The 15,135-nt window shown below is 36.5% G+C and overlaps 1 protein-coding gene across 1 annotated transcript in view; it reads left to right on the top strand.

The window, feature by feature from the left end:
- Positions 1 to 15,135, top strand: part of ATR (ATR checkpoint kinase) — a 126,947-nt gene that overhangs the window by 32,264 nt on the left and 79,548 nt on the right. The window contains exons 17-21 of the mRNA XM_037037454.1: positions 4,418 to 4,510; positions 7,196 to 7,326; positions 8,601 to 8,744; positions 11,920 to 12,013; positions 13,205 to 13,330. Of these exons, the coding sequence (XP_036893349.1) occupies positions 4,418 to 4,510; positions 7,196 to 7,326; positions 8,601 to 8,744; positions 11,920 to 12,013; positions 13,205 to 13,330 (588 nt within the window). The remainder of the gene's footprint in view (positions 1 to 4,417; positions 4,511 to 7,195; positions 7,327 to 8,600; positions 8,745 to 11,919; positions 12,014 to 13,204; positions 13,331 to 15,135) is intronic.

Consider the following 15,135-nt stretch of genomic DNA (forward strand, 5'->3'; position numbering starts at 1 on the left):
GTTCTAACTATTGAATATATTGAAATTCATTGTTGGATTTAAGGGAAATTAGAGGATATGTTATACCTTTTTATCTTTCCCTATCTTAAATTTGATCTGAAATCACTTTACTGTTTCATTTTTTTAATCAGAAAAAAATATAAAAATTTTTTAGGCTTTTTAATTTGTTTCCCTTTTAATTGGCCTGATTCCTTCAAGAGACTCTCAAGATTATCAGCAATATACCTTGAGAAGTTTCTGTCTCTGCTTTCTCCTTTTCCATTCATTGATTATGAATTTTTTATTCATTACCTCATTCTAGTCTAACTGATCTCATTCTACTGAACAATTTCTTGTCAAGGTCAAAAACAGTCTTCCTGCTGTCAAATCCAGTACTTACTCTCTTTTTCTGTTTTATTTAGCCTTTCAGTAGCATTCAGTGCAACTGATGATCCTTTCCTATATCTATCTATTTCCTTCAATCCATCTCTTGATAACACATTTTCTTTTTTAAAATATATTTTATTGATTATGCTATTACAGTTGTCCCATTTTCCCCCCTTCACTCCCCTCCGCCCTGCACACCCCTTCCCACCTGTGATAACACATTTTCTTGATTTCCTTTTTGCTTCACTGTCTACTCAGTTTTAGTCTTTATTGGCTCTTTTCCTCTACTTTACTTTATCCTCTAAATGTTAGATTGATTTAAGACTATGTAATCAAGTGTTTTTCGCTATCAACATTCTCTCCCTAAATGAACGAGATCTGGTCTCATTTGGCCCTTTGCTTTAGTACGATTTATATTTTGGTGATTTCATAGTTGAAGTTCCAGTCCAGACCTCTTTAGAGCTTTGTACTTATGGATTTATACAAGTTAGGTCCTGGTAGGAAACAGATGGTACACACAAAAATCTTTAACTGAAAATAATTCAGTAAAGGGGGCTATTTTCATTTTTGTGGGCAAAGTTAAGAGAATGAGCAGGAAATGTTAAGGAACCCAGGGACTAGAAAACTTACACCCCATTAGTCCTGGGCAAGGATAAGAGGTGGTGTTACCAGAACCTGGTTGAGAGCTAAAACCATGGTATTGTGGGAGAGCTCTCATTGTAGGGGAATGTAGCCATTGGCAGAACCACCTCAAAACCCAGAAGGAGCAGGAAATTTAAATACCACGCTCCTTCCTCCTGCCCTCGGTTCCTCCATTGGTGCTTCCTGTTGACTAAATTCAGAGATGGAAGCCAGAGGGAAAGGGATATTGAGTGACGAAACCTGGTAAGCTTCCAGGCCCAGAGCGGTGCAGAAAAGGGTGGCAAACGGTTCTGAGGGTGAGCGAGTGGCAGACAGAGATTATCCAACTTTCTCTTTGTTGTCTCTACTTGCCTGTCTTATAAGCCTCTCAAACAAGTCTAACCATAACATGTCCAGTAAGAATCTTTATTTTCCCTCCCTAAGCTGTTTATCTCCTAGTCTTCCCTGTCTCAGGAAATGGTACCAGTATTACCTATTTGCTCAAATAAAAACCTGGGAATCAGTCATGAGCCCTCCGTAAATCCTATCACATCTCTCTCCAAAATATATCTTTCCATCTCTGTTGTCACTGTCCTCATACAAGTGACCATCATCTTTTTCTGGGGTAACTGCAAAAACCTGCTAACTGTTCTCTCCCTTCACTCTTCCCTCTCCATATCTATATTCACTTATTTACAGAGCATTCAAAGTGACCTTTGTACAACCTAAACTCATATCATTCCCTTGCTGAAATAAATTCCTTCTGCTCTATAAGTAAAATCTATAAAACTATATGTGATTTTAGATACAACTTTCCACCTTCATGTTGTACAGCTCTTTTCTTCCTTTCTCACTGTCTTTCAGCGTCTTTTAGCATCTATTAGCATGTCGAGCTTTTTCCTGCTTCATAGTCTTTATACTAGATAGTCTATTGGAATAATAATAGTCGGAATAATCTCCTGGATCTTTCTTATTCTTTAGATCTCAGAGTTTCCTGATCACCCTATCTAAATTCCCTTATCCCAATTCTAATTTATCATGTGATTATGTTGATTTCTATATCGTACTCATTGTAACCATATTTGCATATTTACTAATTTAATGTCCTCCATTCATATTAGTAGGGCGAAAGTGACTTTGCTTATTTCATTACATCTGAACCTGGCGTAGTATTCTAGGCATAGATAATAAATACTTGGTGCATGGTAGATGAATGAACTATTTGTCTAATGCAAGGGCTTTAAAATTAGAGTGTTGACATAGACTATATAAGTGTCATCTGTGTCTCCTTGTTATTTTAAGAAGAAGGATCTGGAACCATGCAATAATATTATTAAGCCTAAAAATAAATCTTAATCCAAGTCAGAAGTTTGCAAATTAAATGTAATTTAAGCTTGAAAGATAAATGATTCTCTATGCTTGGCAAGAGAAAAGTTTAATCCAGCATCTAATCTGGAGAGACATGTTGGACACCTAACTTCTTTTCTACTATGTGCTAGTACACATCCTCCAACCCTATCCCTCCCCTTGGCAGTGTATGGAACCTGGGGATCCCGAAATCAGGTGCCTCACCATCAAGCAATGCAACTGTTCATATTTTTTATCTTCTTTTTCTTAGATAAGTCCCTTTAACATTTCATATAATAAGGGCTTGGTGACGATGAACTCCTTGAACTTGACCTTATCTGAGAAGCACTTTATCTGTCCTTCCATTCTAAATGAAAGCTTTGCTGGATAGAGCAGTCTTGGATGTAGGTCTTTTGATTTCATGACTTGGAATACTTCCTTCCAGCTTCTTCTTGCCTGTAAGGTCTCTTTTGAGAAATCAGCTGACGGTCTGATGGGAACTCCTTTGTAGGTGACTGTCCCCTTATCTCTTGCTGCTTCTAGGATTCTCTCCTTCATTTTGGTCTTGGCTAATGTAATTATGATGTGCCTTGGTGTGTTCCTTCTTGGGTCCAATTTCTTTGGGACTCTCTGAGCTTCCTGGATTTCCTGGAAGTCTATTTCCTTTGCCAGACTGGGGAAGTTCTCCTTTATTATTTGTTCAAATAAGTTTTCCACTTGTGGCTATTCCTCTTCCCCTTCTGGTACCCCTATAATTCAGATGTTGGAATGTTTGAACATGTCCTGGAGGTTCCTAATCCTCTCCTCATTTTTTAAAATTCTTGTTTCTTTCTTCTTTTCTGGTTGAATGTTTCGTTCTTCCTTCTGGTCTACTCCCTTGATTTGAGTCCCAGTTTCCTTCCCATCACTATTGGTTTCCTGTGCATTTCCCTTCATTTCAATTAGTTTAGCCTTCATATGTTCCTCTAATTTGTAGCTAAAATCAACCAGTTCTGTGAGCATCCTGATCACCAGTGTTTTGAACTGTGCAGCTGAGAGGCTCGCTATTTCTTTTTCGCATAGAGTTATTGGCTTTGGGGCTTTGGGGCTTTGAGTTCTTCCTGAGCCATGTTTTGGACTGTTTGTGCCTGTTCCATATGAGGAGCGGAGCCCTAGGTGTTCACCAGGGTAGGGTAACCCACATTGCTGGGTTGTGACACTGTACGTGGGGGTGGGGTCAAAGGAAAGCAATGGCGGCCTCCTCTGCCTCCTTCCGCCACCGGGACGCCTCTCACTGCTCACTCCTTTGCTGGTTTATCTGCGTGCGTGAACTTGTAGCCATGGTCAGCCTGCCCCGAACCCTCACTGGGTTTGCTGCTGGGTCCTGTGGGGGTCCATCTCACTGCTCACACCTCTGCTGGTTTATCTGCGTGTGAATGTGTGACCACGCTCAACCTGCCCTGCACCCTCACTGGGTCCGCGATGCTACCCCAGCTGCCTGCGAGCCTGGGTCGCCTGGGTCGGGGGACCCTTCCTACCTGACCCTGCTCCACTGCTGGCTCCGCCCCTCTTACCGGTCCCGGTTGAATGGTTCGTTGTTGTCGGACCTCCGTATAGTTTGTTTTTTCTGTTCTTTGGCTGCGTCTTTGTTCACCAAACCTTTGTTGTAATCAAACTTGGTTGTGGGAGAAGGCACAGTGTTTCCACCTATGCCTCCATCTCGGCGGAAGTCCCCAGTTTGATTTTCTGGTGCTTCAGATTGTTTATTGATTTTAGATTGGTTGTTATCCTCCTTTAGGTTGTGTGAGGAAGTGAAGGGTTTCTGCCTACTCCTCCATCTTAACTGGAACTCCCAAAAGCTCATGATTTCCTTATATAGTATGGTTTGGTCATATTTTGTCATGGTGGTTACAAATGAGTTTTACAAATTTTTAAAAATATTGGATGTGAAAATATATGCATTTGGAGAAACTTAGTTCACCAGGTGTCTATATTTGTTCTAGTAGGTGAAATAGAAATGATGTTAGTTAAATAATTGAATTGTTGGTTTATAAAATTTGATGTGTTTAAAATGTATATAATATGTTTTATATTTTTTTCTTAGGCTGATTATTTGCAACCCAAGTTGTTGGGCATTTTGGCCTTTTTTAACATGCAGTTACTGAGCTCCAGTGTTGGCATTGAAGATAAGAAAATGGTAGGTAGTGGTAGTTGAGTCTCAAAGTGCTGTAATAAAATTTATATAGAATATGCAGGAGACATGATTTCTTATACTATCTACAAACATTCAAAGACAAGAAATAATCAAACATATGATATTCTATATTGCTGAACAACTTATAAAAGCTATTGGGGAATCTTAAAAGAGGAATTGTATCATTACAGTGTGTGTGTGTGTTTTTAATAGGGGCAGAAAACCTAACCTAAACTGACTTAAAGGAATTTGTTGGCCCTGTAACTAAAGGTAGAGGGATAATATAGCTTTGGGTATTGCTTGATTTTGGACACAGTATTCTCATAATTAATTTCTTAGCTTGAATTCCCCTGGATTGGCTATATGCTAAAGTGCCAGGTGATGATGGCCCCTGTTGGGAACCGTCCTGCCTGGTTTCAGGAGCTGTGAACACTCCCCCACCTTCTCCCGCCCCCTAGTGGCTAAGGCTGAGTGAGCGACCTTCGGACCATAAACCACTAAGGAGACAAAGCTTATCTTTCTGGCAGAAGCGCTGCTTCTGCTCCTTCATCCACAACTGGCCCCCAGTGCTTGATCAGTTAGCCAGTGACGGGTAAGATTCCCCAAGGGGGGAACAACCTAAGATAGGCATGATCATGTGGAGGCCCCAGGGAAGGACTTGGGGGGCTATGGAGAAAGGGGGTGATGGACCCTGGCCCCTCGGCTTTGATGAAGCCTTCAAAGGGAAGCCTTTGATTCCCCTGAATCCGAGAGAAGTCTCTGAAAATGTTTTGGCTATCTGCCTTCTCTGCCTGACTTACGCCTGAAACAATGACGGGGCAGTGCAGGCCCATGCTGGAAAGGGCGGGCTCCCTGGGAGATCAGGCCTGAGAAAGGATATGTAAAATCCTGTGAAGCTTGCTTTCTAAGAATGTTCTTAGTTAAATGATAAAGGCTGGAGCAGGAAATGAGTTTGTTTCCCAAAATTTTGTAGCTTTTTAGCTGATAGACCCTGACTCAGAAGAAGCCCTAATAATTCTTTGTATGCTATCTACTGTTTGATCCTTACTGCCTGACAATGATTAATGTGCTGTACCTGTATTCCTGTGCAAATTAAACCCAATAAAAGCCTGTCTAGGCAAGGGTCATCAAGCTCTCCCCTTGAGAGGGCGGCCAAGCTGCTCTGAGGCGCTCCCCTCTTGAGGGAGTAGCCATGCCATCCCTTTTTCTCCACAGGACTTGGTGGTCTGTGTGAATTTGTCTCATATCTCATCCATGACGCCATGGACACTGCAGGCTGGTGCATACATCAGGCCCCAAAAGTTTCAATTTCACGTTATCACAACATCTAGTTCAGTGGGCAAAAAGAGACCAACAATTACTGATAGACAAAGAAAAGTTACATAGTTGAATGTATTGGTCCACATTAGTCTGATGTGGGTCACCGCCCATGGTGCTTTTGAAGACCAAAAGTGCTAGGTTATCTATAAGTGAGTAAAGTAATTTTAGTTATTTGTCAGTTTATGTTTAAATGCATTAGGCACAGTAAAGTTTCGTTATGATTGCTATAACAGTTGGTCACCACTGGAAATTTTTGTTCATAGATGGTGTTAGAAGTTTAAATACTGATTTGCTTTCTATCTCTGCATTCTGTAAAATTATAGTAAAAATCCATGAATAGAATTTTCAGTCTGAATTATCCTTGTTCTAACCTTAAGGAGTTAATAAAGACATGATACAGTATTAAATTCTTTAAACTTAAGCAACCAGTACTTGTTCTTTGATGTTAACAGATAAATTTAATTTCCCAAACAACTTCTAGTTCATGTACATGGAATCTTTCTTATTGTTCCCAAGTGAGAGAATTTCTTTTCTTAGAAAACTAGAGTTTGTTTCAAACCATGAAGAGCTTGCATGTTTTGACATATAATTGAAGTTGACTAGAGACTTTCCTTACCCCTTCATTAGAATCTGGAGCTGTTGATACAAGTCTGATTTTGTGTTTCACATACAATAGAATATATGTATCATTTTCTGGGTATAGCATCAGTACTTATTTGTTTTACTAAATTCAGAGCATCTTGAATTTAGTACCATTAGGATGAAAATGCATGTACTGCATAGCAGTTTGGGATGGAGATGAAGAAAATAAAACAATAGGTAGTCTTTTTTTAAAATCGTCACCTAAGGATATGATTATTGATTTTAGAGAAGAAGGGAGAGAGGGATTGAGAAAGAGAGAGGGAGGGAGGGAAGGAAGGAAAGAAGGAAGGCTGGCCAATTTGAGAGAGAAACATTGGTAGTTATCCCCCTTACGTGCCCCAGAACCTGCTACCTAGGTATGTGCCCGACCACTCATTCAGCCCGCTGCCTTTTGGTGCATGGGATGACGCTTCAACTAGACAAGCCCCACCAGGGCAGGTATTATATTCTTAATAAATTTGAAAATCAGTGGCCAGAGGACCAGTAGCACTAAGATAACAAATCACCTTCAAGGGAAAAAATACAAAACAGAACTTATATTTTTCAGACTCTTAATTCCTATGTATGAAGTTGGACAAAATGAACTGGCCAACATTCATTAAGCCCTGTGTGCCAGAGAATAGATAACTACTCTGAAATAAGGGTGGGATGTACTTTTCTTTACAACTCCTCTCCTTCTGTCATCTTGTTTATAGGCTTTATTTTAAAGCCCTACTTACTTTTTAGGCCTTGAACAGTTTGATGTCCTTGATGAAATTGATGGGACCCAAACATGTCAGTTCGGTCAGGGTGAAGATGATGACAACGCTGAGAACTGGCCTTCGATTCAAGGATGATTTTCCTGAATTGTGTTGCAGGTGACTGCCTGAGTTCATTAGATTGTTTTTTTTGCATTTCACAGGGGTGCTAACTTGAATCCTTATCTCTTGGAGGGAAATTGGGTTCAAACCATAAATAATGAAGATAGAAAGGCTATTTCTATTGAAAAGGGAATGTGTTTACTTCCATAAAACCATTTTACTGTGAAATCTTTTAACATTACTGAGAAATAGAATAATGTTGTGAATCTCTACACACCTGTTTCTCAACCTCAGCAGTTATCAACATTCTAATCTTATGTAATCTTCCGCGTCCACTGTTTTTATTAGTTGCAATGTTTTAAGGAAAACCTCAGCATTACATTGTTGTGCTTGTAAATACCTCAGATGTAACTATCATGAGTTATTATACTTAATAGGAATTCTTTAATATCATCTAAACTCATTCTATATTTAGATTTCCCCAATTGTCTCAAAAATATTTTTCCCAAAGATATTGGTTTGTTTGAATCAGAATCTAGATAAGTACGCACGTCAAACATTTGTTTGGCCCCTTAAGTATCTCTTATCAACAGATTTACTCCTTAAGTTCCCTCCCCACACTACTTTTAGGCCTTTGAGATTTGTAGGGTTTTGCTGATTATTAATCTAATATAAATATTACTGCTAACAGTAATGCAGTTTACTGAATACAGTTAAATTAATACAGCTTGTATTAATTTAAACTTCTTGGAGGTGCTACTTGTCCTTAGACTGTAAGTTGTTGTAGATGTACAGTCAGAATAATATATTTTAAAGTCATGTGAAATAACTGTTTTCTGTGTGCAGGAACTACTAAGTTAGGTTTATTCATTTCACTTTGCTTAAAGTTTTTAGAGATTGTTTTTACCCTTTATTTTATTAAATTTTAAAATCACGTAACATATTTATGTTGTCTCAAATTCAAATTTCTTTTAATCTAGTTTCAAACAAAGAAGAATCTAGTTTCCATGCCTGAAGGCTACAGGTTTCTATTTCTATTAACTTTTGTATAACCCTCCTTTCTAAAAATGTAAGCAAGTGCATACGCACTCACACATACATTTTTTCATATTAACCCTGCCCCCAAAGGTAGCATACTGTAAGCACTGTTTACACCTTGCTTTTTTGACTTAATAAAATATTTTAGTATACGGTGCTGATCTTTATTTCATTTTCACAGATACCTTGTAATTTTATTACTTGTATCATTATTTATTTAGCTAATAACTCATTGATGAAGCTTTACAAATAATAAAAATACTATACTTTTAACTTTAATTTTTTTTTCACAGAGCTTGGGACTGCTTTGTTCGTTGCCTGGATCATGCTTATCTAGGCTCCCTTCTTAGTCATGTAATAGTGGCTTTGTTACCTCTCATACATATCCAGCCTAAAGAAACTGCAGCTATATTTCACTACCTCATAATTGAAAACAGGTATTGTAACTGAAATTGGTAATAAAGATAGCAAACAGCTTTTTATTACTGTATTTTTATGTCTCAAGGTACTAGGATTACTTACTGTTGATAATGTGGAAATTGTTCATATTCTTTTTTATTCTGCTTTAAGTTTTTTTATATATTTTATTGATTATGCTATTATAGTTATCCCAATTTTTCCCCTTTTTCCTCCCTCCACTCAGCAACCCCCATTCTCTCTGGCAACAACCCTCCTCTCCCCTGCACTCCCCTTAGTTCATGTCCATGGGTTGTACATGTAAGTTCTTTGGCTTCCCCATTTCCTATACTGTTCTCAACACCTCCTGTCTATTCTGTACCTACCTATTTGTACTTCTTAATGTCTGCACCTTTCCCCCGACTCTTCCCCTTCCCAATTGATAACCCTCCAGGTGATCTCCATATTTATGATTCTGTTTCTGTTCTGCTTGTTTGCTTAGTTTGTTTTTTAGATTCAATTGTTGATCATTGTGAATTTATTGTCATTTTAACGTTCATGCTTTTGGTATTCTTTTTCTTAAATAAGTCCCTTTAACATTTCGTGTAATAATGGCTTAAATTTAGAGTTCACCAGTAAACAAAAGTAATTGACATACTTTATATGACATAATTTACATACTTCAATACATATTCAAGACAATGTGTATTGAACTATTGCTATTTCAGTTGTGACACGGCTTCCATTATAATAATTTTAAATTAATTAATTAGTAGGTCAGCAACTCAATTATTTTTCATCAATTTTGAAAAAAGGTGGGGTAAATTTACCTTTCTTCTCACAGTTAAAAGGCAGATAGTTGAGTGCCATGATATTCACTTACTTTCTACAGCTTGTATTAATTGAAACTCTTTCTTCTTCATTAGATTACCTTTCAAACCAGTCCCCTTCCTTTAAGCCTTTATTATCATTTTTATATTGTTCATATTTAAAAGTATTTCTTTATCTGTATCAATGTAGCATAGAAACATTTCGTGGTTCTCCATTTTTTAACTGACAAATTCCAAATTGCTTATCTGGACCTTAAAGGCTTTCCAAAATCTGGCCACATTTTTTTTCTTAAAATCCTTTTCTAAGATTTTCTAAAATAGGCGCTAGGCTGTTAACTAATCCAAGTTGCTATTACAAGAACAGACAATATTCCTTTCCATTTTTATTATTTACTCCAGCTACTTTTTAGCCTAGCATGTCTTCCTGTACATTTAAAAATTATTTTCATTTTTGAACTTGGTGTGTATCATGGTTCATTTGCTTCTGAAAAGTTAGGATTTAAGTACTACTTGTATACTGTTGCTATCTTCATTACTGCATTTTGCTCCATATAATGCGTACCCACATTCTTGGCCCAAACTTTCAGAAAAAACTGTTTTAATTTTTTAATTCTGTTTTTATTTATTTATATTTAGAAATAAAACTGGTTATTATATTCCAGGGTATTATTTTGTATACGGATATGGTTATTGCTTTCTACAGTTTTGCTTTTAATGCATAAGCATAAATAAAAGAATTAAACACATTTATATAGGTACAGAATTAGTACTACCCATGTATAATGTGCATCCTTACTTTTCCCTCAAAAGTTTGGGCAAAAGAGTGGACATTTTAAAGGGTAAAAAATGGTAATTGTTAGTAACTGTCCAATTAGGGAGAAAATACAGAAGGAAAGGCTAATGTAGTTATTTTTTTAATTAAATTTTTATTTTTGATATTTTGTGCATGGACAAAGTATCAAATAGCACAATCACTGATCTAGATCACTTTTCAAATACTTTTTGGATTATCATACAAAAAGTATATCTTTGCTGTTTATTATAAAGGAGTCATTTCTCTACCTTTTTCATATCATTAAAAAATTCTCCACAAATAACAAGAAATATCTACTGATACATGAAACAGTAGGGATAATCAGCAAAGTTATATACTAATTCAAAGAAGATAGACAAAAGTGAGTATATACTGTACAATTTCATTTATATAAAATAGTAAAAAAATACAAATAATCTGCACTGAAACAAAGGAGATCAGTGGTTGCCTGGGGAGGGAGGGGATAAATGGAAGGGAGAGCTGTGGTAATGGTTTCATGAACATATAGATATATCAAAACATAAAATTATACACTTCAAATATGTACACCTTACATTTCCATGTCAATAAAGCTGTTAAAAAATGAAAAAATTTTTTTCACTCAGTGCTAGATAGAAGATCTTTAGTTACCTGAATGAAGGAATTATTTCAGCTTTCTTTGCTGTTACAAACTCAGCGTCTAGCACATAGTAGCACATAGTAGTTATTTACACATGTTCGTTGCATGAGTTAATGAAGAGTATAATTTAAAAACACTTTATTTGGGCCCAGAAAGATTAGAGTATTATATTTGAAGCAAATTAAAAGTTGTTGCCTGAATAGGAATTATTTGACTTTTTCTCTAAAATTCTTTAGGAGAATTTATTTTGGAGTTGGCTTGTCTATCTATTGTTGCATTTCAAAACACTCCAAAACATAGTATCTTAAAAGGATGAGCACTTTAACTTACTCATAAATTTGCGATCTGGGCTGTGTTCAGCTGGTTGATTCCTTGGCTGGTCTTGTGAATGGTCATTGGTCTGACTGCAGTCAGCCTCCTTGTAGACTTGGCTGGACTTCTCCCCTTTTCCATGTAATCTCAAAGCCTCTCCTTCCATGTAGCCTCTTCATGTGCATGTAATCTGTTCTTGTTGGTGGTCAGACTTCTTACGTGGTGACTCAGGATTCTTATGAGCATAAACCCAGGCAGAAGTTGTCAGACTTTTTGAACATGTAGGCCCCAAACTTGGTACAGCCTTTCTTTTGCCATATTCTGTGTGTTAAAGCAGGTCATACACCAAGCGCAAATTAAAGATTAAGTGGATATACATGGATATGTGTACCAAGAAGTACAGTTTATTTACAGCCACTAGTGTAACAGGTTGCCACAGGGTTATTTTATTTTCTTAGATGTGATTATTTGCCACTATTAGCTGAGCATTCTAGACATAGTTAGGAAGAACACTTTCAATGTCAATAATTATCTAGCACTTTTGAATGCATTAATTTGGCTATAGTTTCAGTCTCTGCTTTATATATTTTTAGTGTGCATTCTCTTTGCAAATAATTCTTTTTCTTCTAACTGATTATTAGGGATGCTGTACAAGATTTTCTTCATGAAATATATTTTTTACCTGACCATCGAGAATTAAAAAAGATAAAAGCAGTTCTACAGGAATACAGAAAGGTATTTAATTTTTTATTTATGGTTTAGGAGATCATTGGTATGAAATTATTCCCAAGTTCCAATACATTGAAAGAGATTCATTAGAACCATATCTAGGGAGAATATAGTCATTCTTTTTTTTTAATCCTCACCCAAGGATACATCTATCGATTTTAGAAAGAAAGGCAGAGAAAGAGAGTCACTTCAATGTGCAAGAGAAACATCGATCAGTTGCCTCCTGTATACTTCCGACCAGGGATCAAATCTACAACCTAGTATGCCCTGACCAGGGATTGAACTTGCAACCTTTTGGTGTGCGGGACAACACTCTACCCAGCTAGGGCTATAGTCATATTCTAATGGCTAATTTCTGGTGACTAGATAATCCTATCATGAATCATGATTTTTAGAAGTTTTAGCATTTAGATCAAAGATATAATAGCATCAGATAGAACACAGAGCAAAAAATACACTTCTTGTGCCTTGACTACCCAGGTCAATATGCCCTACTTATAGTCCCCCAAACAAGAAGCTACCATAACTGCATTCCCCGAATAAAGAAAGAAAAGCTATGGAATGATTGTAATTATGTTGTGCTGTAAACTATGGTATGGAAATTCAGATCTTACCGGAGGGGAGTAATCTATAGTTCCATCATCTTGAAGTTCAGTGAACTCTGAAATTATAAAAATATCGATGGTGGTTCTATAGAATTTTAGGGCAGCAAGTGGGATATCTGACCTTGGGTCAGAGTAACAGAGGTATTTACTACAGACCCCATGAGTTGTTCAGAAGACTGTATGTCTTTAATAGATAATTCCTCATAATCATAGGAAAATAAATGGTCAAATAAGGAAGAGATGAATTATGTGCATAATCTGTAGACCTGGTTCAAGGCTATGTAGCCCTTTGTAAGTTAAGGGAAACTTGTTTCTTACCAAGAAGGAATTCTTTTAGATAAGTAAATTCTTATTTAGTTGGGAAAATGTATTTTTCTAGCTCTAAAGATTTTAAAAATGAAATCCTTTTCCTGAGAATTACTAAAAAATGACCTATACTATACTATAGGAGAGATGGAAATTATACTTTAAAACTGCTTTTAATAAGGGTATAGTTTAACTACTTTAATGATAACTCTAGAGGGATTCTAGGCCTTCCAAATGGTTTCTGAAGTTAATTAATTAGGTGTGTCTCTCTGTGCTCTTTATATAGGAAACCTCTGAGAGTACTGACCTTCAGACAACTCTTCAGCTATCTATGAAAGCAATTCAACATGAAAATGTAGATGTTCGTATTCATGCTCTAACAAGCTTGAAGGAAACCTTGTATAAAAATCAGGTATCCTAAGATATAATGAAAAAGCTATAGAAAAGAAATTTTCAAAGTTTAAAGACAAGGTGACAGATGAGTGTATTTGCTTGAGACTCAGTAGGTTCAGTGAAAGAAATGATTTTTATTTTATGTAGATTATTAGATCTGGCTTAGAATCAGTAGTCCATGCCTTTGAGTCTGAATATCAGTGATTTGCAGGGGTTTTTTTTGTAATGTCTTTGAAGGGTCATGATTTAATGGTTATATTTTGGGTTCTGTATCTTCCTGAGTAAGAGTGTATGTGTCTGAACAGCAGCAGTTTATGTGATTCTTCTCATGTAATTTCTTACAGATATCTGTCATATAAATTTTAGTAATTTTGCCATTTTATATTTTAACTGCATTTATTAGTTTTGTTGAAGGTAAATTTTTAAGTTTACTTTTTCATGGGATCAGTGAACTTTATTCATCCCTTATCTTGATGGCAGTGAGGACTGAATTTAAAAGATCAGATCATTATAAATCTATAAAATTGAAAAATCTGAGGTACTTATTTTTGCATATCAAGAACCTATATAATGGGATATGAGAGTCTAAGACCTTCATGAGTTAGACCTTTCATGATAGAAGGAAGCATTTACTTAGGACAAAGATATACATGATAGTAATGAGTACATGCTTCTGGGTCATTGAGCTGGTATAACCAGTGTGGGGAGGAGCCAGTGTGGAGATGATCCTACCACAGGAGCCTTGAATCTCCTCGAATGTATGATTTTTGCCATTCTAACTGTGGTTCTACATTATTAGTGTTATAGTGTTACTGTTCTCTGCTCTGTACTGCATTGAAACTACTCTGCTTACCCCTGGCCCCAAACCCTACTTGGATTCCACAGTTAACCCCTAGCTGTTTTTTTTTTTGAAAGAAGTAGCATTTTATCGAAATGTTTTAGAATAGTAAAATCCTATATTCTAAACCAGTACAATCATTGCAAATGATAATACTCCTCAATTTATTTGATGTTCTATCTAACAAAGGACAGTTATAATATGAATATCTGTAAGTTAATTAATATAAGTTAAGTTGGAGGCTGAGCTACTTTGGTATACCTTCATATTCCTCTGGCTCCTCATTTGGCTAGATTTGTTCTGAGTCTGCCTTCAGTCAGGAAAGCTGGACAGGACCAATGTATTCATTGGTTTCATCTAAATGCTTCCACATCAGCAGCAAGGAAAGTGCAGGTTCTGGGATGAAGCTGCTCGGAGGTCGTTTTCTTTATCTTTGTTGAACTGAAATGATCAAATAGTTCAGGTCCACGTTGCCACTGTATATGGCTAAGTTGAGTCTAAGTAGGTAATAAACCTTACAAGTACTTTAAAACACGATTGTGGTCTAAATAATGGTAGAAACAATCAGTTAAATTTTTTTAATTTATTGATTTTAGAGAGGGAGAGGAAGAGAAAGAAAAAGAGAAAAGGAGGCATCGATTTGTTGTTCCACTTAATTATGCATTTATCTGTTGCTGCTTGTCTGTGCCCTTACCTGAGATTGAACCTGCAACCTTGGCATACCGGGTTGACACTCTAACTAACTGAGCTGTCTGGCCAGAATGAAATGATCAGTTTCATAGAATGATAGTATAGATTTTCCTATTTTTTTGATCTTCAGATCATTATTTTAAAACCAACTTCAGTTCTAAATCTTAGATGAAATGAAAGTTGACTGGTTTTAGTCATGTCAACATGTCTACACTTGTATGTCAGGCTGTCCACCTATGTGTGTTTAACTACATTTTCATTTCTCTTTGTACAGAAATTCTAAGACATATCATTTA

Source organism: Sturnira hondurensis, unplaced genomic scaffold (assembly GCF_014824575.4).
Source record: "Sturnira hondurensis isolate 20B ecotype Veracruz unplaced genomic scaffold, ASM1482457v3 Scaffold0023357, whole genome shotgun sequence".
NCBI classification, from domain to species: domain Eukaryota; kingdom Metazoa; phylum Chordata; class Mammalia; order Chiroptera; family Phyllostomidae; genus Sturnira; species Sturnira hondurensis.